This window comes from Salmo salar, chromosome 04 (assembly GCF_965601325.2).
Source record: "Salmo salar chromosome 04, fSalSal1, whole genome shotgun sequence".
NCBI classification, from domain to species: domain Eukaryota; kingdom Metazoa; phylum Chordata; class Actinopteri; order Salmoniformes; family Salmonidae; genus Salmo; species Salmo salar.
In genome coordinates, this window is record NC_138294.1 from 80,647,010 (window position 1) to 80,674,615 (window position 27,606).

The window sequence follows — 27,606 nt, forward strand, 5'->3', positions numbered from 1 at the left end:
TCATGTAATTGTCAATAAAAGCCTTTGACACTTATGAAATGCTTGTAATTATTCCATAGTAACATCTGAAAAAATATCTAAAGACACTGAAGCAGCAAACATTGTGAAAATTAATATTTGTGTCATTCTCAAAACTTTTGGCCACGACTGTACACCATAACATGCTATCTCATTTATTGGTCCATGCTAATACTGTATGTATGACGCGAGTGTGTAAATAGAGGTAGAATGCCACGCTTTGTAGAACTACAGCGCCTTAGAGAAGTAGGCTACAGTAAATGGTATTAGGTGGAGTACTTCAGTGTATTAGTGAAGCCAGCTCACAAGGCATTCTTTTCCCTGACAGATGAGTGATGTTGAAGCTGGAGGAGCGACTGTGTTTCCAGACTTTGGAGCAGCTATCTATCCCAAAAAGGTGAGATATAAACAATTTAACTGCTCTCAAGCACAGCCCTCAGCACTAGGGGCCAGGAAAAAATATTGGTCAGGTCACACGGTCAGAGAAATCTCCTAGCCTTAGCCATCATACAATGTTAGCCTTGGTTGATTGGGCCCACACTATCTTATAGTGAGCCATTACGTTGATGCAGTGGTGACTTACATGTACTGAACAGGGTATGTCTTCTCAATGTGTGTCCACAGGGAACTGCAGTCTTCTGGTACAACCTCTTTAGGAGCGGAGAGGGAGACTACAGGACCAGACACGCTGCCTGTCCTGTGTTAGTAGGAAGTAAATGGGGTGAGTCAGATGGAGAGTTTAATCTTAACACACAAGCAGCCTCTCTAATCTCAATCTGTTTATTGGTGTCAGTCATTTGATGTGTTTCTTTGACTACTTCCTAGTCAGTCTTCCTTGTGTTTCTCTATTGTATCCCTCATGTAGGCTGCAATCAAACCTTCATAGCAGTGTTACTGCAGTGTTTTTGTTTACAAACTTCTGATAGCACATACATTTACTTTGATAATAGGAAGCTTTTACCTGTGAGTGGAGTCTTCCTGGTAGTAGTAGGTTTCAGAGGCCTTAACCCCATTTCCACTTGCACTTTGAATTAAGGCCAAATTAGGGCTGAATTCGAGCTGGCTCGAATGGAATTGTCAAATTCGAGCTGGGTTGAGGCCCAGTTTCACAGCCCAGTTTTACTAAGCAACTGCCAGCTGATCACCGCTGGATGCTGACACCACGTTTAGCTAGGTTGTCTGGGCTTGTTGCTGACTGTTAGCTATCACAATGACAAGCAGTACTGCAGTAGTCAGACATGACACGAATTACCACTATAGATGGATCCTTCATTTATTTTTGCACTACACAATACACTTTTATGAGAACAGTCAGCCCTCGAATGATAGCTAGCTAACGTTAGCTAACATTAGCTTGCAAATCAAAGTTGAAACAAGCCTGCTAGCTAACATGAGCTAGCATTAATTTTATCTGGTGAGGTTGTATTGAAATCTGTCATCTGGTTTGCTTGGTTAGCTCGCTCTGTTCTTATATCTATTTATCATGTGTTTTTGTTCTACTTTACTTTATAGTACTATATATTGATTACTGCATTGTTGGTAAAAGAGTTTGCAAGAAAGGAATTTCACTGTAATCGTGCACGTGACAATAAAACTTTAAGCTTTGAGTCGTTCTGTTAGTAGTAAGTTTTAACCTCTTGGGGCTAGGTGGGACGCTAGCGTGCCACCCGTGGTGCACTCCATCAACAGCAGGTGCATTTCAAGAGCGGCAAATTTGAATCCAAATAAATGTCAAAATTCAAATTTTTCAAAAATACAACTATTTTACACCATTTGAAAGATAAACATCTCCTTAATCTAACCACGTTTTACGATTTCAAAAAGGTTTTACGGCGAAAGCATAAATTTAGAGTATGTTAGGACAGTACATTTACAAGAGTTGTGTGTAATGTTTTGTCAAGTCAAAGACAGGGTCACCAAAACCATAAAACCAGCTAAAATGATGCACTAACCTTTTACAATCTCCATCAGATGACACTCCTAGGACATTATGTTAGACAATGCATGCATTTTTAGTTCTATCAAGTTCATATTTATATCCAAAAACAGCGTTTTACTATGGCATTGATGTTGAGGAAATCGTTTCCCTCCAATAACCGGCAGTCAAGTCAGCGTAACAAATTAAATAATTAAAATTAGAAAACATTGGTAAAATATTATATTGTCATTTAAAGAATTATAGATTTACATCTCTTGAACGCAATCAACTTGCCAGATTTAAAAATAACCTTACTGGGAAATCACACTTTGCAATAATCTGAGCACTGCGCCCAGAAAAATACGCGTTGCGATACAGACTAGACGTCATGTTGGGGAGATCTAAAATCGAAAATACTATGTAAATAATCCATTACCTTTGATTCTCTTCATCAGATGTCACTTCCAGGTATCACAGGTCCATAACGAATGTAGTTTTGTTCAAAAAAGCTCATCATTTATGTCCAAAAATCTCCGTCTCGTTAGCACATGATGTAAGCCAGCCGGACTTCTCGTCATGAACGAGGGGAAAAAATATATTTCCGTTCGTTCAAACATGTCAAACGTTGTATAGCATAAATCATTAGGGCCTTTTTTAACCAGAACATGAATAATATTCAAGGTGGACGAATGCATACTCTTTTATAACGTATTGGAACGAGGGTACCCAACATGAACTCGCGCGCCAGGTGTCTAGTGGGACATCATCGTTCCATGGCTCTTGTTCGGTCAGATCTCCCTCCAGAAGACTCAAAACACTTTGTAAAGGCTGGTGACATCTAGTGGAAGCAATAGGAAGTGCCAAAATATTCCTAAACCCCTGTGTTTTTCAATGGGATAGGTTTAAAGTCAATACAACACATCAGGTATCCACTTCCTGTCAGAAAATGTCTCAGGATTTTGCCTGCAAAATGAGTTCTGTTATACTCACAGACACCATTCAAACAGTTTTGGAAACTTTAGAGTGTTTTCTATCCATATATAATAAGTATATGCATATTCTAGTTACTGGGTAGGATTAGTAACCAGATTAAATCGGGTACATTTTTTTTATCCAGACGTGCAAATGCTGCCCCCTAGACCCAACAGGTTAACCGAGCCCTTAGTCTCACACATTGGAGAGAATTAAGATTGGCACTGATATATTATATTTCTCTGTGTTGCCAGTGTCCAACAAATGGATCCATGAGCGAGGTCAAGAGTTTAGGAGGCCATGTGGCCTAACAGAAGTGGACTGAACCGAACCTCTCACCACTGACCTCAGACTGGAGGTGTACACTCTATCTACAGTGCCTGAACATTTTATTGATCTCTCTCTCTCTCTCACTCACACACACACACACACACACACACACACACACACACACACACACACACACACACACACACACACACACACACACACACACACACACACACACACCTACTGTGGTATCTATTCTGGCTTTTAACATTGAGTTGAGTCTTGAATCTTCAGTACCTATGCAGATAAAAGAAGGTGGATATGTGAATATACTGTGGGTATATGGCGTTAAAGGCTCTAATTTCTTGTTTTGTTTACTTGTTGTTTGTTTAGCATTATGATTTTTTGTTAAAAAAAAATGACATGCATAATCACATACTGACAGCACAACCCTATGAGAACCTATTGTTTTCTGTCCACTACATTTGTATTTAGAGACTGCTTAAATTATTACACCGTATGATTGTGACATTTTTTAAATATGGAAAATGTGAACCACAATAAACAGTGTCTTTTATTAATGCCCCAATTCAGTCCTTTTCATTTTATTTTTTAATCGTCACTTTGTCTAATAAATCTCAGTGAGCCTCCTTGGGCCACTGAAATGCTCAGTCCGACTGTGTTGGCGTGGCGATATTAATTTGAATATATTTACATACAGGTCTGATTGGTTGATAGAATCATCTAGAGCCCACCCCCTTAACCCTTCAATGGTAGTCAACCTGTCAGTTGGAGCTGGACCCTGAAAGACAAAACTTCCACAGGTCTGAAGGCTACTTTGTTTTGTCATCAAAACAGAAGGCCTACATCACGCACCTTAATTTGCTATATCATTGTTGTACTGTTTTCTATAGGTCAGAAGATGCAAAAGATGCAGGACCAGAAAGGACTAGAAATATGTAACGTGTGGAGCATTTAATTAAAACAATTGTAAGCTTAATATAGTACTTAAAAACAAATAAATCGTAATTTCCCCCCTCCCCCGGCTCACTCTCGGCGTGTCTCACTCCAGTTGTAGCCAGTCACTTACCTAAGATGCACGCAGAGACATGCACAATTACATATGTCTATGTCATGAGTTATTCAGACTCTGGGTAAATAGAAGGGCTGCCTTCATTGCCAAAATCTCCTAAAGTGGTTCTTATCAGCCGTGTGTGCACTGTATAGGCAACAGTCTCCTGGCGCTGAGCAGCAGCCAAATGGAGCAGCCAAATGCGGCACTAAGACCGCACTCAGTCAGCTGTATAAGGAAATAAGCAAACAGGAAACCACTCACCCAGAGGCGGCGCTCCTAGTGGTTGGGGACTTTAATGCAGGGAAACTTAAATCAGTTCTACCATAAAAATTCTAGATCACCTGTACTCCACACACAGAGACGCGTACAAAGCTCTCCCTCGCCCTCCATTTGGTAAATCCGACCACAACTCTATCCTCCTGATTCCTGCTTACAAGCACAAATTAAAGCAGGAAGCACCAGTGATTCAGTCTATAAAAAAGTGGTCAGATGAAGCAGATGCTAAACTACAGGACTGTTTTTCTATCACAGACTGGAACATGTTCCGGGATTCTTCCGATGGCATTGAGGAGTACACCACATCAGTCACTGGCTTTATCAATAAGTGCATCGAGGACGTCGTCCCCACAGTGACTGTACGTACATACCCCAACCAGAAGCCATGGATTACAGGCAACATTCGCACTGAGCTAAAGGGTAGAGCTGCCGCTTTCAAGGTACGGGACTCTAACCCGGAAGCTTACAAGAAATCTTGCTATGCCCTGCGACGAACCATCAAACAGGCAAAGCGTCAATACAGGGCTAAGATTGAATCATACTACACCGGCTCCGACGCTCGTCTTATGTGGCCGGGCTTGCAAACTATTACAGACTACAAAGGGAAGCACAGCCGCAAGCTGCCCAGGGACACGAGCCTACCAGACGAGCTAAATCACTTCTATGCTCGCTTCGAGGCAAGCAACACTGAGGCATGCATGAGAGCATCAGCTGTTCCGGTCGACTGTGTGATCACGCTCTCCGTAGCCGACGTGAGTAAGACCTTTAAACAGGTCAACATACACAAGGCTGCGGGGCCAGACGGATTACCAGGATGTGTGCTCCGGGCATGTGCTGACCAACTGACAGGTGTCTTCACTGACATTTTCAACATGTCCCTGATTGAGTCTGTAATACCAACATGTTTCAAGCAGACCACCTGTGCCCAAGAACACAAAGGCAACCTGCCTAAATGACTACAGACCCGTAGCACTCACGTCCATAGCCATGAAGTATTTTGAAAGGTTGGTAATGGCTCACATCAACACCATTATCCCAGAAACCCTAGACCCACTCCAATTTGCATACCGCCCAAACAGATCCACAGATGATGCAATTTCTATTGCACTCCACACTGCCCTTTCCCACCTGGACAAAAGGAACACTTATGTCAAATCAAATCAAATGTATTTGTCACATACACATGGTTAGCAGGTGTTAATGCGAGTGTAGCGAAATGCTTGTGCTTCTAGTTCCGACCATGCAGTAATATCTAACAAGTAATCTACCAATTCCACAACAACGACCTTGTACACACAAGTGTAAAGGAATGAATACGAATAAGTACATAAAAATATATAAATGAGTGATGGCCGAACGGCATAGGCAAGATGTAATAGATGGTATGGAGTACAGTATATACATATGAGATGAGTATTGTAGGGTATGAAAACATATAAAGCAGCATTGTTTAAGGTGGCTAGTGATACATTACATCAGGATGGCAAGATGCAGTAGATGGTATAGAGTACAGTATATACATATGAGATGAATAATGTAGGTTATGTAAACATTATCTAATATAAATAATATAAAGTGGCAAGTGATAAATTGATTACATCAATTTTCCCATTATTAAGGTGGCTTGAGTTGAGTCAGTATGTTGGCAGCAGCCACTCAATGTTAGTGATGGCTGTTTAACAGTCTGATGGCCTTGAGATAGAAGCTGTTTTTCAGTCTCTCGGTTCCAGCTTTGATGCACCTGTACTGACCTCGCCTTCTGGATGTTAGCGGGGTGAACAGGCAGTGGCTCGGGTGGTTGCTGTCCTTGATGATCTTTTTGGCTTTCCTGTGACATCGGGTGATGTAGGTGTCCTGGAGGGCAGGTAGTTTGCCCCCGGTGCTGCGTTGTGCAGACCTCACTACCCTCTGGAGAGCCTTCCGGTTATGGGCGGAGCAGCTGCCGTACCAGGCGGTGATACAGCCCGACAGGATGCTCTCGATTGTGCATCTGTAAAAGTTTGTGAGTGTTTTTGGTGACAAGCCGAATTTCTTCAGCCTCCTGAGGTTGAAGAGGCGCTGCTGCGCCTTCTTCACCACGCTGTCTGTGTGGGTGGACCATTTCAGTTTGTCCGTGATGTGTACGCCGAGGAACTTAAAACTCTCCACCCTCTCCACTACTGTCCCGTCAATGTAGATAGGGGGCTGCTCCCTCTGCTGTTTCCTGAAGTCCACGATCATCTCTTTTGTTTTGTTGACATTGAGTGCGAGGTTATTTTCCTGACACCACACTCCGAGGGCCCTCACCTCCTCCCTGTAGGCCGTCTCGTCGTTGTTGGTAATCAAGCCTACCACTGTAGTGTCGTCTGCAAACTTGATGATTGAGTTGGATGCGTGCATGGCCACGCAGTCGTGGGTGAACAGGGAGTACAGAAGAGGGCTGAGAACGCACCCTTGTGTGGCCCCAGTGTTGAGGATCAGTGGGGTGGAGATGTTGTTACCTACCCTCACCACCTGAGGGCGGCCCTTCAGGAAGTCCAGGACCCAGTTGCACAGGGCGGGGTCGAGACCCAGGGTCTCGAGCTTAATGACGAGTTTGGAGGGTACTATGGTGTTAAATGCTGAGCTGTAATCGATGAACAGCATTCTTACATAGGTATTCCTCTTGTCCAGATGGGTTAGGGCAGTGTGCAGTGTGATGGCGATTGCGTCGTCTGTGGAGCTATTGGGTCAGTAAGCAAATTGGAGTGGGTCTAGGGTGTCAGGTAGGGTGGAGGTGATATGGTCCTTGACTAGTCTCTCAAAGCACTTCATGATGACGGAAGTGAGTGCTACAAGGCGGTAGTCATTTAGTTCAGTTACCTTAGCTTTCTTGGGAACAGGAACAATGGTGGCCCTCTTGAAGCATGTGGAGACAGCAGACTGGGATAAGGATTGATTGAATATGTCTGTAAACACACCAGCCAGCTGGTCTGCGCATGCTCTGAGGACGCGGCCGGGGATGCCGTCTGGGCCTGCAGCCTTGAGAATGCTATTCATTGACTACAGCTCAGCGTTCAACACTCAAAGCTCATCACTAAGCTAAGGATCCTGGGACTAAACACCTCCCTCTGCAACTGGATCCTGGACTTCCTGACGGGCCACCCCCAGGTGGGGAGGGTAGGTAGCAACACATCTGCCACACTGATCCTCAACACTGGAGCTCCCCAGGGGTGCGTGCTCAGTCCCCTCCTGTACTCCCTGTTCACCCATGACTGCATGGACAGACACGACTCCAACACCATCATTATGTTTGCAGACGACACAACAGTGGTAGGCCTGATCACCGACAACGACGAGACAGCCTATAGGGAGGAGGTCAGAGATCTGGCCAGGTGGTGCCAGAATAACAACCTATCCCTCAATGTAACCAAGACTAAGGAGATGATTGTGGACTACAGGAAAAGAGGGACCAAGCACGCCCCCATTCTCATTGACGGGGCTGTAGTGGAGCAGGTTGAGAGCTTCAAGTTCCTTGGTGTCCACATCAACAACAAACTAGAATGGTCCAAACACACCAAGACAGTCGTGAAGAGGGCACGACAAAACCTATTCCCCCTCAGGAAACTAAAACGATTTGGCATGGGTCCTGAGATCCTGAGCACATCCGGAGAACAGGTCAGGGTTCCATAGTCGCAGGCAGAACAGTTGAAACTGGAGCAGCAGCATGGCCAGGTGGACTGGGGACAGCAAGGAGTCATCAGGCCAGGTAGTCCTGAGGCATGGTCCTAGGGCTCAGGTCCTCCGAGAGAGAGAAAGAAAGAGAAAAAGAGAGAAAGAGAGAAAGAGAGAATTAGAGAGAGCATACTTAAATTCACACAGGACACCGGATAAGACAGGAGAAATACTCCAGATATAAAAGACTGACCCTAGCCCCCTGACACATTAACTACTGCAGCATAAATACTGGTGGCTGAGACAGGAGGGGTCGAGAGACACTGTGGCCCTGTCCGACAATACCCCCGGACAGGGCTTAACAGGCAGGATATAACCCCACCCACTTTGCCAAAGCAAAGCCCCCACACCACTAGAGGGATATCTTCAACCACCAACTTACCATCCTGAGACAAGGCCGAGTATAGCCCACAAAGATCTCCGCCACGGCACAACCCGCCAAACTTACCCTAGTAAAACTGACTATCATACCGATCCTCGACTTCGGCGATGTCATCTACAAAATAGCTTCCATTACTCTACTCAGCAAACTGGATGAAGTCAACCACAGTGCCATCCGTTTTGTTACCAAACCACCTTATACCACCCACCACTGCGACCTGTATGCTCTAGTCGGCTGGCCCTCGCTACATATTCGTCGCCAGACCCACTGGCTCCAGGTCATCTATAAGTCTATGCTAGGTAAAGCTTCACCTTATCTCTGTTAACTGGTCATGATAACAACACCCACCCGTAGCACACGTTCCAGCAGGTATATCTCACCGATCATCCCCAAAGCCAACACCTCGTTTGGCCGCCTTTCCTTCCAGTTCTCTGCTGCCAGTGACTGGAACGAATTGCTAAAAAAATCGCTGAAGTTGGAGACTTTTATTTCCCTCACCAACTTTAAACATCAGCTACCTGAGCTGCTAACCGATCGCTGCAGCTGTACATAGTCCATCTGTAAATTGCCCACCCAATCTACCTACCTCATCCACATTCTGTTTTTATTTTATTTACTTTTCTGCTCTTTTGCACACCAGTATTTCTACTTACACATCATCATATGCTCATTTATCACTCCAGTGTTAATCTGCTAAATTGTAATTATTCGCTCCTATGGCCTATTTATTGCCTACCTCCTCATGCCTTTTGCACACACTATATATAGACTTTCTTTTTTTTCTACTGTGTCATTGATTTGTTTATTGTGTTATTGGCTTGTTTATTGTTTACTCCATGTGTAACTCTGTGTTGTTGTCTGTGTCACACTGCTTTGCTTTATCTTGGCCAGGTCGCAGTTGTAAATGAGAACTTGTTCTCAACTAGCCTACCTGGTTAAATAAAGGTGAAATAAAAAAAATAAAAAGATAAATAAAATAAAAAACCCAGGGGGGGCGCCAACCTGGACAGGAAGATCACATCAGTGACTCAACCCACACAAGTGAAACGCACCCCTCCTAGGGATGGCATGGAAAAGCACCAGTGTAATTGTGTGCGCGTGTGAGCATTTCAAATTAATAGTGTTCAGATATTTTTACAGTCCCCATAATTTTTTTCTGTAACCTGACGTCCCTGTAGAATTTAGTACAGCCATGGTATTATGGAGCTGTCTCGGAAGAGCTGTCCGTCTATAAAGAGTTTGTCCACAACTCTGTAATTCTTTTAAAGTCACCATTGGCGTCATGGTGAAATCCCTGAGTTGTTTCCTTCCTCTCCTGCAACTGAGTTAGGAAGGACACCTGTATCTTTGTAGTGACTGGGTGAATTGATACACTATCCAAAGTGTTATTAATATCTTCACCATGCGCAAAGGGATATTCAATGTCTGCTTCTTAAAATTGTTTACCCATCTACCAATAGGTGCCCTTTTTTGTGAGGCATTGGAAAACCTCCCTGGTGTTTGTGGTTGAATCTGTGTTTGAAATTCACTGCTCGACTGAGGGACCTTACAGATAATTGTATGTGTGGCGTACAGAGATGAGGTAGTCATTAAAAAATATATGTTATTAAACACTATTAGTGCACACAGAGTGAGTCAAGGTAACTTAATATGACTTGTTAAGCACATTTTTACTCCTGAACATATTCAGGCTTCCCATAACAAAGGGGTTGAATATTTATTGACTGAAGACATTTCATTTTTTATTAATTGGTAAAATTTTGGAAATACATAACTCCACTTTGACATTATGGGGTATTGTGTGTAGGCCAGTGACACAAATGATCTATTTATTACATTTTAAATTCAGGCTTTAACACAACTAAATATGGAAAAAGTCAAGGGCTGTGAATACTTTCTGAAGGCACTGTATGTAGCTGCAGTCCCAGAAATCCACTCCAAACCCCATGAAACCCACAAATGAGGACAGACTTTTGCACCAGGGTGGGAATCAGTTTATGGATCACTTGCATGGTGGGTTCAGTTGTTTTATTAGTAACATTGTTTCACATCATCACATTTATGTGTTCCATTTGCTCTTTTCTTTTTTTGGCTCTTAATATAATATATGCATTTGTACATCTAATCTTGTGTTTGTTTACTCACTTATCATAGGAGGCAAAGGCCCTTGCAGCAACATCCACAATGTAAATTGAAAAACATTATAATGGAGAATTAGTTAAAGCAAATGGAGACAATTATTTGATGCAGGACACAAAATAAAAAGGGAAGAGTATAAACTAAGTGTGTAAATTGACATGAAAATTGTACCTGTAACCCCCCTCCCAACAAAAGAAAAATGGCAAAGGAAATAAAAACTTAAAGGTGAGGGGAGGGGCATCCTGTCTATAACACAGGGAATATAAATTATAGTAGGCTATATACATGCACAATATTTGCAATTGGGTTCCCGCTCATACACACAACATTATATCCTAAACATCAGCTGCTCAGCAGGACCTTGATAGGCAGACGACTCGGGTGTTTCAGGGTTGGATCAAAAGCCTGCACTCCCAGTAGCTCTCCAGATGGAAGATTGACCACAGTAGCCTAACAGTGCAGTTATTTAACTTTTGTAGGGGGTTAAGTGCCTTGATCAAGTGCACAATGGCAGGAGATAGTAGACCAGCAGCCTTCTCGCATAAATACCACATTTATTCGGGCATTTTCATTTAGGCTACATAGAGACGCCACCAATTATTGGTAATGGAAATTTGTTTAAAAGTCATGGGAAGTCATGAAAAAGTCATGAAATTCCATCTGTCAAAATGTGTATGAACCATTAACAGTGAATAATAAGAAGTCTCTATAGCATAATGTCATTTGGGATTTGCTGTGAACATAGTCTAATGGACTGACTTGAAAAAAGACTCCTGTGCCTCTTTCATCCCAAGTCAAGCACTGGTAATATGTGAGATTTCAGATTTCCTGCAGCCTAATTGGACTGGACTATCAGCTGTTCAGAAAGCTGCCATGGGGTGGCAGTCCGTTGTCATTGGGGGTCTGTTGAACACTCCCTCTGTAGTGTTACAGTCACTGACGAATCAACCCATATCCTCATTATTACAGGTACTGATTGGTGGTATTGACAGTGCTTTACTATGTTTACATTTTTTTGACATATTTACATTTTTCAACGTTGTTTACACATCATTTCAATTAAATAACTGAATAAAATGACAAAAAAGAAGGAACCAGCACACTGCTCTTGATAGTATCACTGCTCTTTAATAAACTTTACGTATCGGCGTCACATTCTTCATCAGAGCTTGAAAAGCAGTGATACTATCAAGACCAGTGTGCTGGTTCCTTTTTTTCTCATTTTATTCAACTGTTACTATGCACCTGCAAAAAAGATAGCTCAGATGTGCGAGTGCCTGTTGAATTTTTAATTAAATAACTGAACCAACGCGGAATAGACGTTGAATTGATGTCTGTGCCCAATGGGATGTTGAGGAGCATACAGTACAGTAGGCTACATAACCCATCATGACTTCTTGTGAATCATTACTAAATCAATGTCATATTTAGTTCATCATTGTAGGGGAAAACTCTCACATGTTCCCAGAATGATGTTTTTAGCAGAATAGCAGCATACCACCCACTGGGCAGACTTCAATTCAATATCTGTTCCACCTGTTTCCAATGACGTGGAAACAACTTTGATTCAACCAGTGTGTACCCAGTGGGCATCTACATGTAACTCTGACACTGACTGATTTATGTTGTTACATTTTTTTAAAGTAACTTTTAGCCACTTTTAGCATATTATATTTTACAGGTAGGTGGGATATTTATATTGTGTGGCCAGGCAGGCCTACTAGGCTATCTATGTAGTGAACGGAAGGCTGTGTCTTCATCCTCAATAAATGGCCTAGCCTTGCCATTTATATTGTTTATTCGCCTAACGCCCTATCTGGAAACGACAGTGATGGCTGACTCCACTGCGACGAAAGAGCTTCTGGCTGCTTGTCATCCTTTTGTCTAGGAGCGGTTGACACCGTTTCCGTGAACGGGGGATGGAGAGGAGGTAAATAAGAAAGGAACTGAGACTAGGTCCGTGTATATCTTCTCTTCGGGTCGGGAGTTTAGAAATGGTGGAGTTACAGACACTGCAGTTCCCGGGTGCTGAAGTCGGTGAGCTCGTTGTCGCTGCACGGGAAGGAGGGCGGGGTCTCGTAGCATCATCGCTCTGGATTCATTGTAAGGCTGCTGATGCTGATCAGTAGCGGAGAAAAACCAAGGGCCATGGAGACGGCTAGAAAAACCTTAGGCCTTGATACATTGTGGAGATTAATTACACGGTAAGAACGCTTCGTTTCTATTGAAATGTTAAGTTGTTATTTTAAATGTTGGACCAGCTATAAATAAGAGACAGCGATAGGAGAGAGACATGTTTTTACAGCAGGTTGATAGGAATTCTCAGGAAGAGCAAGAGTCATATTTGTGTTATTACTGTCGTTATCGTCAAGCGAATGTCAGGACATTGCATTGCGTCAATGTATTATTAGGCATATGTCATCTTATGCTTTTCACAATGAATGTATAGGATAATTGCTAAGTATTTAAACGTATCTGTCGGAAACACTGAGGTTTGTGATGGTCGGAAGGAACTGTATGGTCGGGAAGAAACAATCTTGGCCTGTGCATTAGGACGCATACAGATACAGCCCTTCAAATATTACGAGGAGATTGCTGCTGGCTGGCATGTTATGGTCAGGGCCATTTTAAACGATGAATTTAGACGATGCGTTGGCAACACCTGTCTTTCTGTTAGCTACTGTAACTGATATCTGCCAATGGACATATGTTGGATAAATCCTCATCAGTTGTTGAAAAACCAGCTGTGAATTGCTATTTTTCACTAGCAATAGCATAGTGCTAACTGTTAGTGCTGTTGTCGCCATCATTTACCTGTCCCGGGCCATCTGGTATGCTTATTGTTGTGTTTGATATTCATAGGCCTGCACATAGGCCCATATTCAACATAGTGTGAACATAGTGTGTAATAGCCATAAGAACAATTAGTTACCATAAAAAAACACCATCTAACAGCAAAGCTGAAAACAAACATTTTTCTTGCTTATTTCCATAATCTGATTGAAGACGTTTATAATAACTGTGTCAACTATTTACACACAACACACATATGACAAGGTTGGCCTACCAGAGGGCATGCATGGAGGCCTAGATGTATTATTACAAACCATCAATTGGGTTATTGGCAGGTAGACTAGCGGTTAGAGAGGCGAGCCAGCAACTGGAGGGTTGCCATTTCGAATCCCGGGTCCGATGCAAAACATTTGTTGGGAAGTGAGCTTTCAACCAGAGGGGTGCTGGTATTAAATGCTAGATACCATTGCCTGCACTTTAAAACATTTATTGAGATTCAGTCAAAATTAATCATTTTACTTGCCCATGTCAACTAAATTTGTTGAGTTAACAAAATGCTTTAAGTTGAATTGACTTCAACTCATTTAAAATGTCAAAACGTATTAAATCAAGTTGATTTAGCAAAAAACGATGTGTTTTCTCAACTTAGAAATTCACAACAATAAAGTCAGATCAACTGAAGCAACATATCAGTTGTGTTGACAAAGAAAATCACTTTAGATAACTACAACATATCAAATTGTCTTAACTTATGAAATCAAGTTGAATCAGCTACGATCTACATGGTTACTCAACTTAGAAATTCACAACCAAGAAGTCAAACAAACTAAAGCAACTGAAAATGTCAAATTCAGATGACTTCAATTTATTTTGGGGGTGAAACTCACTGGAATAATATCATGTGTTGCAACCATACATTTTTTACATTTACATTTTGGTAATTTAGCATACAATTTTATCCAGAGTGACTTCAGTTAGTGCATTCGATGAAGATAGATGAACAACCAAATGTAAAAAGTAAAAAGTAAAGTGTTTCTGTAACCGTTAGTGAGAATTTTGTTGTAGTTAAAGTGGTCTATTGGTTGGTTGCTGAGTTCACTGCCAGTTTTGAAACTGGTGTAAAAGCTAAAACATGAGCAAGAGAGAGAGAGGAGAATAATGAAATCTCTATTATATAATTTCAAGGACTTACTCAGTGCTGAAATGTGTAATTGTCAATGTATTTGTTTCAACTGTATAGGAAGTTGACAGAATTTAAAATATTAAGGCATCCAGGTTACAAACTTTGGGAAGTTAAAATAACTAAAAGCTTTGGTTTTCTGACTGTCAAATACTTGTCCTCTCCATTTGGTAATTTGTCAAATTAACTTTTAACAAGGCACACCTGTTAATTGAAATGCATTCCAGGTGACTACCTCATGAAGCTGGTTGAGAGAATGCCAAGAGTGTGCAAAGCTGTCATCAAGGAAAAGGGTGGCTACTTTGAAGAATCTAAAATCTAAAATATATTTTGATTTGTTTAACACTTTTTTGGTTACTACATGATTCCATATGTGTTATTTCATAGTTTTGATGTCTTCACTATTATTCTACAATGTAGAAAATAGTAACAATAAAGACAAACCCTGGAATGGGTAGGTCTGTCCAAACGTTTGACTGGTACTGTAAGTATTCAGACCCTTTACTCAGTATTTTGTTGAAGCACCTTTGGCAGCGATTACAGCCTCGAGTCTTCTTGGGTGTGACGCTACAACATTTACATTTACATTTAAGTCATTTAGCAGACGCTCTTATCCAGAGCGACTTACAAGCTTGGCATACCGTTATTTTGGGAGTTTCTCCATTTCTTCTCTGCAGATCCTCTCAAGCTCTGTCAGGTTGAATGGGGAGCGTTGTGACACAGCTATTTTCAGGTCTCTCCAGAGATGTTCGATTGGGTTCAAGTCCGGGCTCTGGCTGGGCCACTCAAGGACATTCAGACTTTTCCCGAAGCCACTCCTGCGTTGTCGTGGCTGTGTGCTTAGGGTGGTTGTCCTGTTGGAGGTGAAACTTCGTCCCAGTCTGATGTCCTGAGCGCTCTGGAGCAGGTTTTCATCAAGGATCACTCTGTACTTTGCACTGTTCATCTTTCCCTCGATCTTGACTAGTCTCCCAGTCCCTGCCATTGAAAACATCCCCACAGCATGATGGGGATTGTGCCTCGACACAATTCCTTCGACCTAATGACTTGGTTTTTGCTCTATATTTTTTATTTATTTCACCTTCATTTAACCAGGTAGGCCAGTTGAGAACAAGTTCTCATTTACAACTATGACCTGGCCAAGATAAAGCATAGCAGTGTGACAAAAACAACAACACAGAGTTACACATAAACAAACGTAGTCAATAACACAAAAGAAAAGAAAAATAGAAAGGTCTATGTACAGTCAGGAAGGATAATGTTCACTGCCATGCAGAGTGATTAAACCTCAGGTCCTCTCTCATAGCCAGCACTGGAATCAGGTCCTCTGGCATAGCCAGCACTGGAATCAGGTCCTCTGGCATAGCCAGCACTGGAATCACGTCCTCTGGCATAGCCAGCACTAGAATCAGGTCCTCTGTCATAGCCAGCACTGGAATCAGGTCCTCTGTCATAGCCAGCACTGGAATCAGGTCCTCTGGCATAGCCAGCACTGGAATCAGGTCCTCTGGCATAGCCAGCACTGGAATCAGGTCCTCTGGCATAGCCAGCACTGGAATCAGGTCCTCTGGCATAGCCAGCACTGGAATCAGGTCCTCTGGCATAGCCAGCACTGAAATCAGGTCCTCTGGCATAGCCAGCACTGGAATCACGTCCTCTGGCATAGCCAGCACTGGAATCACGTCCTCTGTCATAGCCAGCACTGGAATCAGGTCCTCTGGCATAGCCAGCACTGGAATCAGGTCCTCTGGCATAGCCAGCACTGGAATCAGGTCCTCTGGCATAGCCAGCACTGGAATCACGTCCTCTGTCATAGCCAGCACTGGAATCAGAGGCCGCATCCCAAATGGAACCATATTCCCTATAAAGTGCACTACTTTTGACCAGGGCTCATGGGGAATAGGATGCCAGTGCCATTTGGGACGCAGAGAGTGGCCCAACTATCCCATCTGCAAAGATTGCATAACCCTGATTCTCTTAAGAAATGTGACGCAAAATGTTGTATTCCCTCCCTGTCTGGAAATTACATGGGCATAACACGACAGGGGCAATTTGGAGCAAACCAAATCCGAGCTGTCTAGGCCAGGCATTAGGAGTGTATTACATTCCAGCAGCATGCAATCTGAAAAAGTTATGCATTGGCAAATACAGCGAGCCTTGCAAAACAAGCTGGAATGGAATATGTTGTATGATATGAATTGTATGTGAATAGCTTGGTTATATTAATATGATGTATGGACTATGTTGCATGTATCATTTTTATTACTTGTCGTTGTTTATGCCAGAATGGCAATAAAGTCGTTTTATTTGTTTTGAGTGGAAGATGAAATTGGACATGTGCCAAAGCCTTGCGAATAGACAGAAAGACATTTGTAGCAATTTGCTAAACGGTAGTCCTGAGGCTAGGAGTAGCATTTACTAATTATTGCCACAAATGAAGTGGCATCAAACAGCATTGGTGCTTAGAAATCTGCCATAAACAAACAGGACATTAGTACCCAACACAATGTAACACACTGGCAACAATTTCCACTAGAGATGGAAATAAGTAAAAGGGCATGCTAACGCAGAACAACTTTATTTATGACTGGCGAGTAGCGGCTAAGCAGCGTCTGGAGAATCCGGTAGCAACACAGGTTTGATGTCTCCGTGGAGACTATAAAGTGGGCCATGATGCCAGTGTGCTTTGTGTGCCCCCTCTACTTCAACAGCATAGGAATCCATGCATCAGAGCGGCTGGGAAACAGGCCACTCTGGTCGCGGGAACCTCACTGCCTTCTCCACTTTCACAGTGTCCATTAGCCTTGGGGAAGCATTACCTACTGTGGGAAGCATTGGAGTCAACATTGGCCAGCATCCCTGTGGAATGCTTTCAACACCTTGTAGAGTCCATGCCCCGCCGAATTGAGGCTGTTCTGAGTGCAAAAGAGGGTGCAACTCAATATTAGGAAGGTGTTCCTAATGTTTTGTACACTCAGTGTTTAAGAGTTATACTGTGTGTGTCCCAATAATATCTAATTTCTCCTGAAGTGTGCACTCATTCACTTCTTTCCACAAATCTAAAAACTTTGGTTTGGTGGAGGCATGGGCAGGTGGGAGTTTCCACCGTATTTATTTTACTAGTCATTCCTTTTAAGTCAGAGAGGAAAAATGTGAACAAGTGCACACTTTGGGAGGAACGATAAATAATTGGGACAAACCCCATGTATATGAAAAAAAAAGGCTAGTGGATTATTTCCCAGCACCAAATGTGGAACGGGTCAATAATCAGATTTATATGTAGCCTACAGCTTAATTTAACCCCGCCCCTGGTTCTGGCCGATTGCAGTCTACCGCAGCATCCCTCTAACATGGGCAGTTTCTGGGTTAATACCGCATTAGTGCTCATGTATAGTGTAGTGTAACAGGAGAGACAGCTGTGTCCAGTCTGCTAGTGCATGGGTTGTAGTAGTACCCACCATCATCCCAACATGTGCCAGGTCTTGGTCACAGCATGGACCAGTCCATGGGGAATATTTATGGATTAACAACTATATAGATTGATTTCTATGAGGTCCACTAAAAATAATGTTGAACATCCAATCCCTCAGTACAATTTGAAGTCGGTGGCCTTGATTCTGACTCTGGTGCAGGGAAAACGTTGAATACAACCTTGGCAACAAAAAAAAGTCTGACTAAATAGTTGGTTGAAGTTATTAACTAGCAATTTCCATAGACAGCTTCTTGCCAGCTAAATTCTAGGACCAAAGTCATATGAACTGCTATCAATCCCTTGAAATGATATCAACAATAAGTAATGATGTATGAATGTTGTTTAATTAAGTATGAAAGATGAACTCAGTTTAAATGAATAAATATGAATTGGCTTCTAGGAACATTATATTATGTTCAACATCTGCAGTGATTCACCTGAAAATGTACCTGACCAGTACTGGTCCCTGTATTCATTCAAATACTTTAACGGGGCAAATAATGTTATTATATTATATCTTCAGGTTGGTGAGACAAAAGGTGTATTCTAACAAATAATAATAGCTTTGCAGTACAGGACAATTGCAGTATATATAATCTACTCTTCAGCATGCCAGTCATTTTCCAATACCATAAAGGAAATCTAGTCCAATTGTATTTGATACCTAGGGCAAGTTGAGGCTTAGGCCTTGTTATCATGTCTCAGCCTCAGTTCATCCATAGTGAAGAGCTCTGCCACTGTAGCGTATTTAACAGTGGTACTGTACTACTGTTGTGTTGCTGAGAACAGGACAACTCTGATGCATAACTCCTCCTTCCAGATGAATTATTAAGGCTATCCTCCACACAACTGGGTTTGTAAGGCAGGGAGGGAGGGAGGAAAGAGGGAAGGAGGTAGGAGGGCTCGGAGACAGGGAGGGAGGGAGAAGGACTGAGTACTGGGAGGCAGGGAGGGAGGTAAGAGGACTGGGAGGCAAGGAGAGAGGGACAGGAGGAAGGGGGTACATTTGGAGCAGTGGAGATAAACTGTACCTGCTCAGAGTGTGTGTACTAAAAGTAAAAAACTCTGTGTTTTGACATAAGGGTTCTTTTTTTACACAGGATGGGCAGTTTCATATGAGGGATGGTTTTCTGTTATGTTTGAGTTGGTTTGTTGAAGGTTTCTGTACTCTCTGACCTTCTGTAGATTACACAATGCTGCCTGTTGATACATAGCCCGGTATTGTTACCAAAGAGCCTGGATGTCATTCAAACAAAACAGCACAGCTAAACAAAAGACTCTAATAACAAATGATGTTACAGAAAAGACTCTAATAACAAATGATGTTACACAAGACACTCTAATAACACTACCATTGCCACAAGGACATACTAGGAATTGATGTCACTTTGTTATCACCTATCTGCCAAGTAGGCCTAAACAAAGTACACTTTTGTGCTGTACTGTATACAATTTTGGTCTGTCAAACAATAAAAACAACTTATCGAGTTAATTGCAGGATTTGCTGTGATTAATCACGATTAATTCAGAATTTGCTCAAATTGAGCTGTAATTTACAAAAAACTATACAAAAAGCAACAAGAATATTGACATAATGGTTAGCAAAATCACTAATGGATAGCAAAATCAGTAATGGAAAGCAAAATCAGTAAAGGGTAGCAAAATCAGTAATCGATAGCCAAATCAGTAATGGATAGCAAAATCAGTAATGGATAGCAAAATCAGTAATGGATAGGAAAATCAGTAATGTATAGCAAAATCAGTAAAGGATAGGAAAATCAGTAAAGGATAGGAAAATCAGTAATGGATAGCAAAATCAGTAATGGATAGCCAAATCAGTAATGGATAGCAAAATCAGTAATGGAAAGCAAAATAAGCAATGGATAGCAAAATCAGTAATGGATAGCAAAATGGATAGCAAAATCAGTAATGGATAGCAAAATCAGTAATGATAGTAAAATCAGTAATGAATAGCAAAATCAGTAATGGATAGCAAAATCAGTAATGAATAGCAAAATCAGTAATGGATAGCAAAATCAGTAATGGATAGCAAAATCAGGTAAAGCAAACTATATTTAACCTCAATGTACATTTTTTGACATTCCATTGTTGTTTTTAGCCGTATAGATTATTTATTTTGGATGTTTTCAGTGAATTTTGAACGATTTCAGACTAATCATGATTAAAAAAACAATTTTTGCACAAAAATTACAAAAACTGCACTTGAGTTAACTGCTCTAACAGCCCTTATAAAATTAGATTCCATTCTATTCTTCAAACCAGCGTTTATCAAATTGAATTGGTGCTTGATGTGTCGGTGTCTATTTCTAGTAAACACAAAGTGTTGATTCCTCTAGAGAGGTTCCAAACGAGGATACGGCAGACATTCAACATCTTTTAGTAAGGCCTGGTTGCCCTGTGCTACTGTGATCTGAGGGTCCTTTGAGTGGATTTAACCCCTCTACCTTCCCGTCCTATCCTAATGAGCTTTCCTTATCAAGGACTGCCATGAAAGCACTCCCCCCACCCCCTGCATGGTTAATTTGACTTTTTGAGGAAGGTTGAGGAGGAGGACGAGGGTATTGGGATGGGGTGAAGGGGGAGTGTCTGCCTGAGCCATGTTCCATGTCTTCTGGTGCATCACAGACAGCAGCAGGCCCTCCGGGCACTGCCTGAAAAGCCTGGCCCTTACATCTCAATTGGCGTGATGACACGAAGGGGTACTTGTGCAAGCTCCAGAGGAGTATTACGGGATTTAGAGCATTTAGGAACACCCCCGATCAAACCTCATGCTACTCCCACCACCACCACCACTGTTCCCATTACCACTTCACCATGTCACACACACATTCTTAGGCGTACACGCGAATGAACACAAGCACACCCACCATGGCCACCATCCCCATCATCACAACACATAACACCACAGGACCAGCTACACTGAAGGAATCTGTCAGATTCAAAAACGGTCAGTCCCAAGAGTTGAGCAGGCCTTTGACTAGCACAAAACACTGTCTCTAGGATTTATATCCTCTTTCCTTAGTTTTTAGTGTTTGATTGTGGACTACCTTAGGCTAACACATTTTTACACATTGTTGTGATATTGATTGTTACCTAAAAACCTATTTATCATTTTCAATTCTGTAGTCGATGTGACCAAAACCATGTTATTTAATTACACCAAATGTGTATTATGCAAATGTTACAAATGTTGATGTGTTAAATATAGTTAAATAAAGGTTAAATACAAAATAAAATAAAAAAAATGTTAATTTAAATCTGGAGTTTGTATAAGAGTGTCACTGATGGCATTGAAGCCAGACGTCCCATTGAAGCCAGACGGCCCATTGAAGCCAGACGTCCCATTGAAGCCAGACGGCCCATTGAAGCCAGACGGCCCATTGAAGCCAGACTGTCTACATGTATTTATCCAGCCACAGTACAATTGGACATTGTAGTGTCTGTCAGCATTCATTTCAATACCACTTCGTTGAGCGTCATTGCATTAGTTTTGCATTTCAGTATTGAATGAGACCAGTTCTCTGTGATTTTCCACTATCATGAGTTTGTTAGGTAGGAGAGGTCCGTTCAGTGTCACTATGCTCTGTGAGTAACCTGTTCATCACTCATGTCCATTGCTTTCCTGCCTTCATCCAGAAGTGCTATGAAGAAACACAGTGCTCATGAATCTATGGGTGAGTTCTTAAATTCACTCTGGCTATCTACTCTGATTTCAGAGCATTTTTGTCTGAGTGTGTCAGAGCACAGAATAACTGATGAATTTATGAATGCGCAACACCCATTGAATATGACCGGTGTCATATTCAACAGCAAAAAAACGAGCAAAAAATAAAAGACAAAAAAAACGTACTTAAAACCTTGCCAGCAGCACAGTTACAATCACCAACGCTCTAGACAACATGAAAACAGCCTAACCACCCCTGCTAGGGTGAGTAAAATGGCCAGAGTGAGATATTCTCTCATTTGTATCAGGAAGTAGATAGCAAGCTAGCCAACTTTAGCCAGTTAGCTTGGGTGCTTGACTGCCGTTGTGAGGTCAGAATCCTCGGATCAACCCTACTCCTCGGCCAGAGCGTCCAGTGTGCGCTCTAAACGATCCAAGAGCCAAATGCTCTGAATTTACTTCTTCACTCCAGAATGAATTTACGGACATGCCCCCCCACATTTTTGTCCTCCCCCAGTTTTATGATTGGAATGTGGTACAAAACGAGGCAACGGTGTGCTTTAGGGCCATGCGGACGCATCCAAGCAGTCGGGTAGGCTGTTTGAAGTGTTTATCTGACTGTTCCCCCCCACTTCTAAAACCAAAGTTGCACCCCTGATGTATACCACATTGTATTCAGAATTAAGATTTCTTAATGTTTTCAGACACAATAGCTAGGATGACTCCCCTCATGTAATTAGGTTGCATTAGGCCTTTTGCCATTCTGATGTGGCATGGAACCACAGTTATCCCAGCCATGTCTTCATTTGTCTTGTAGGATCAAATGGTCCAGACTAACTTGCTATGAGAAAGGTCATAAAGACTCCAGAGAGTAGTTTAGGTTTCTTTTCTTTTGAATGGTGGATGAGCCGTATTCTCTTGAGATTTCGTCTGCATATTCACACTCTGCCAAAAAAGATATGATCGGTAGCCTATTTCTACAAAGCAGCCATGGTCCATGGACAGCGACCACAAGCAACACTTCACTGAGTGAAAGCACTTGAAAAGCCTAGCGACTGATAAGCGCAGGTGAAAGAAACATGACTCTACTATCTTCATCTGAAATCTTAAAGTGTGATGTTTTAATCATCGTTATATGCCACCCTGCCTCTGATAATGAGGATATTTTATTCAAGGAGGCTATTGCAGTGTGTGTGAACAGTGGCTGAAATTACAGAGCATGGGTTCTACAGTCTTCGTAAGCGACTGCTGCTAAGTCCGGGGCCGTGGTCTAGTGGTAACATTTGTGACTCCCCGTTGGAGAGTGGGATTCAATCCCTGTGTCTCTTCACCTCTCTCTCACTATTTCTAATCTGTCAATAAAGCGTCCCAAAAAATACGAGAGGGTTTCTCCACTTCCTTAACAAAGAGAGACTGCTGCTAGTGAGTCAGAGGCTAGTCTTTAATATTTCTCTTGGTGTGGGGGAGGTTCTTCTGTCTCCTTTCCTTGGCTTGATGTGCGTAGGAGATTGCTGTAGTTCACAAACATGTTGCTAGGTTACGCCTGGCCATTCTTTCAATGGACGCCCAGGACTGCCTCCAAACTCCTACATCTCCCTCTGTCATGGTCTTTAGCCTCAGCCAATCATATGAGACCACTGTCATATCTCCTTATGCAAACACACAGCAGCGCAATGCTGTGCCCCACTGTACTCTGCCCTTATCCCTATACCCATAGGAAGATGTTTGGGGGTGGGGATGCTGCGAGGATTTTTTGTTGTTGTCCGCGCTACAGACAGCTATATCGGTCCACTAATACAGGATTAGTAAAGGCCCACTGCACTACTTTTGTGAAGAAAAATGTTTAATTATATTATGTCTGATTTTTCAGGGGTGCTGTGGCTATGCCTCTACCATGCTCTACTCTGACACCCGCCAACAAAACCCTTTCTCTCACCTAACAACATGTATACAGTAACATGTGCACAGTACTTCAAATTGGGATAAGTAGGACATTAGTACAGTTAGAAAAACAGTTTGTTTCAGCAGTGATTGTTGATAACATTACCCTCTAAAGCTAATGCGGTGCTGACCTGTTGCACCCTCGACAACTACTGTGATTATTATTATTTGACCATGCTGGTCATTTATGAACATTTGAACATCTTGGCCATGTTCTGTTATAATCTCCACCCGGCACAGCCAGAAGAGGACTGGCCACCCCTCATAGCCTGGTTCCTCTTTAGGTTTCTTCCTAGGTTTTGGCCTTTCTAGGGAGTTTTTCCTAGCCACCGTGCTTCTACACCTGCATTGCTTGCTGTTTGGGGTTTTAGGCTGGGTTTCTGTACAGCACTTTGAGATATCAGCTGATGTAAGAAGGACTATATAAATACATTTGATTTGATGATACACTGTAAAAAAAAAAAAAAGCAATATTGCCCAAGCAATTTTGCGGGCAACTGAGTGGGGTATGACACGCTGGGCAATGATGAGCAATATGGACATGAGTAATATATTTCATATGAAGCACAGTGTGGGGGAGTAGTGAACTACATGTAGTAGCTTTTTTGGTGGTAGTTGAATTAAATTCTAATCTAGGTAGTGCTTTCAGTAGTTAATTACTTGTTTACCATGTGGTGGTGTAGCTAACTACAGGAACTACACAAGTAGCCAATCATTTATTTTGGGGGGGGGGAAGGGGCAGTCCTGCCTAATTCTCACTTGAATCTTCATTTTTGTGTTTAATAGGCTAAATTACACTTTCTGTTAATACATGACCCCAAAGTGTGATCTGTTCTTGCAATTTGTCGATTTACATATGATCATTTTTCACAAAGTAGTTAGGATGTAATGATCTACATTTTCAAAGTAACTTGAGTTAAGTGAACTCAACAAAAAAGAAATGCCCCTTTTTCAGGACGCTGTCTTTAAAAGATAATTTGTAAAAATCCAAATAACTTCACAGATATTCATTGTAAAGGGTTTAAACACTGTTTCCCATGCTTGTTCAATGAACCATTAACAATTAATGAATAGAATATGCACCTGTGGAACGGTCATTAAGACACTAACAGCTTACAGATGGTAGGCAATTAAGGTCACAGTTATGAAAACTTAGGACACTAAAGAGGCCTTTCTAATGACTCTGAAAAACACCAAAAGAAAGATGCCCAGGATCTCTGCTCATCTGCGTGAACATGCCTTAGGCATGCTGCAAGGAGGCATGAAGACTGCAGATGTGGCCAGGGCAATAAATTGCAATGTCCGTACTGTGAGACGCCTAAGACAGTGCAACAGGGAGACAGGACGGCCAGCTGATCGTCCTCGCAGTGGCAGACCTCGTGTAACAACACCTGAACAGGATCGGTACGTCCGAACATCACACCTGTGGGACAGGTACAGGATGGCAACAACAACTGCCCGAGTTACACCAGGAATGCACGATCCCTCCATCAGTGCTCAGACTGTCCGCAATAGGCAGAGAGAGGCTGGCCTGAGGGCTTGTAGGCCTGTTGTAAGGCAGGTCCTCACCAGACATCACCGGCAACAACGTCGCCTATGGGCACAAACCCACCGTCGCTGGAATAGACAGGACTGGCAAGAAGTGCTCTTCACTGACGAGTCACGGTTGTCTCACCAGGGGTGATGGTTGGATTGGAATTTATCGTCGAAGGAATGAGCGTTACACCGAGGCCTGTACTCTGGAGCAGGATCGATTTGGAGGTAGAGGATCCGTCATTGTCTGGGGCGGTGTGTCACAGCGTCATCGGACTGAGCTTGTCATTGCAGGCAATCTCAACCCTGTGTGTTACAGGGAAGACTTCCTCCCCCCTCATGTGGTACCCTTCCTGCAGGCTCATCCTGACATGACCCTCCAGCATGACAATGCCATCAGCCATACTGCTCGTTCTGTGCGTGATTTCCTGCAAGACAGGAATGTCAGTGTTCTGCCATGGCCAGCGAAGGGCCCGGATCTCAATCCCATTGAGCACGTCTGGGACCTGTTGCATCGGAGGGTGAGGGCTAGGGCCATTCCCCCCAGAAATGTCCGGGAACTTGCAGGTGCCTTGGTGGAAGAGTTGGGTAACATCTCACAGCAAGAAGTGGCAAATCTGGTGTAGTCCATGAGGAGGAGATGCACTGCAGTACTTAATGCAGCTGGTGGCCACACCAGATACTGACTGTTACTTTATATTTTGACCCCCCCTTTGTTCAGGGACACATTATTCAATTTCTGTTAGTCACATGTCTGTGGAACTTGTTCAGTTTATGTCTCAGTTGTTGAATCTTGTTATGTTCACACAAATATTTATACAAGTTAAGTTTGCTGAAAATAAACACAGTTGACAGTGAGAGGACGTTTCTTTTTTTGCTGAGTTTATATATATTTTGTATTTTTTATATATATTTTTTAACCCCTTTTTCTCTCCAATTTCGATCTTGTCTCATTGCTGCAACTCCTCAACAGGTTCATTAGGCGAAGGTAGAGTCATACGTCCTCTGAAACGCCAAACCTCTGAAACGCCAAACCGTGCTTCTTAACACCCGCCCGCTTAACCCGGAAGCCACCTGCGCTAATGTGTCAGAGGAAACAATGTTTAACTGACGGCCGGTGTCAGCCTGCAGGCGCCCGGTCTGCCACAAGGAGTCGCTAGAGCCCGATTAGCCAAGTAAACCCCCCCCCCCCCCCCCCCCCAAACCCTCCAAACCCTCCAATAACCCGGACAACGCTGGGCCAATTGTGCGCCACCCGATGGGACTCCCGATCACAGCCGGTTGTGATGCAGATCCTTAGACTGCTGCGCCACTCGGGACGCTTGAACAATATTTTTCTTAAAGGTAGCTTTAGTGTAGCTTAATTTCTTCCCATGATAAGTAATTGCTAGCTTAGTAAACTATGTTTTCATAGCTTCTCCAACACTCAAAACTCGATTTCCCCCATTTATTTACTCATCTCCTATAGCTTGTTGTTGCATGTTGAGTGCCACATCTGTAGGCTACTGGAATTTATCAGCTAACAAACAATCAACAAAGTGATGTTGCCCCTGCCCTCGGCATCCACTCAGCCTTAGTGCCTGTCAAGTCAATGCAGACATAAGGATAACTAGATTCAGATAACTTTTCACTTCCCAATTCTGAGCTAGGAAGTTTAAATGGTATTCGTCCTGCTAGCCAGCTAGTTAAGCATTCAGAACAGCATGTTAGCATGTTTGTCCCATTTAACTCCAACATGGGAGTTGTTTTTCTCTTGCTTCAGCTCAAAAACGGTCGCCATGTTTTCCTAAATATTTTGGAACAGCACGCTGATCACATGACCAAAATCGGCGCTCTGATTGGAGGATTCCCCAAAATGTCCCCTTAGTGGCGCTGTTGATCAAGATTCCCAACATAATAAAAAGTAGCAAATATTTTATGTAAAATAGTTGCAGCAACCATTGCTGGCAACATTGCCTCAAACAATTTCCAGTGTATCGTGGCCTGCTTTGATGTGAATTTAATGGATATTTCATATCCTGATGTTCAATGATGTGGCCACTGGTCTGCATCTGTGAAATGGATTGTAACATTTGGAAAACCACTGGCTTACAATGTGTACTATCTGTAGTCAGCATCTGCGAGGATGAAAACCTGGTCAATTGAAAACCTGGTCAATTTTTACACGTAGGTTTACACACTATGCAGCGGCCTGACTTGTCTAACTCAATGAGCCACTCCTGAACCATAGCTACTGCCAATACTGGCTCTACTAGCACC

At 42.6% G+C, this 27,606-nt stretch overlaps 2 protein-coding genes across 6 annotated transcripts in view; both read left to right on the forward strand.

Annotated features, from left to right (window-relative positions):
• Positions 1-3,767, forward strand: part of LOC106603838 (prolyl 4-hydroxylase subunit alpha-2) — a 41,015-nt gene extending 37,248 nt beyond the window's left edge. For both annotated transcript variants that reach the window (XM_014198019.3, XM_014198020.3), the window contains exons 13-15: positions 347-415; positions 643-739; positions 3,163-3,767. In XM_014198019.3, the coding sequence (XP_014053494.1) occupies positions 347-415; positions 643-739; positions 3,163-3,233 (237 nt within the window). In that variant the 3' untranslated portion in view covers positions 3,234-3,767. The remainder of the gene's footprint in view (positions 1-346; positions 416-642; positions 740-3,162) is intronic.
• Positions 3,768-12,441: 8,674 nt separating this feature from the next.
• jakmip2 (janus kinase and microtubule interacting protein 2) overlaps positions 12,442-27,606 on the forward strand; it is a 42,300-nt gene continuing 27,135 nt past the window's right edge. For 3 of the 4 annotated variants that reach the window (XM_014198021.3, XM_014198022.3, XM_014198024.3), the window contains exon 1: positions 12,443-12,947. The gene's annotated coding sequence lies outside the window, so the exon portion shown is untranslated. Of the gene's footprint in view, positions 12,948-27,606 lie in introns of all 4 variants that reach the window. The other variant, XM_014198025.3, reaches the window with a different exon arrangement.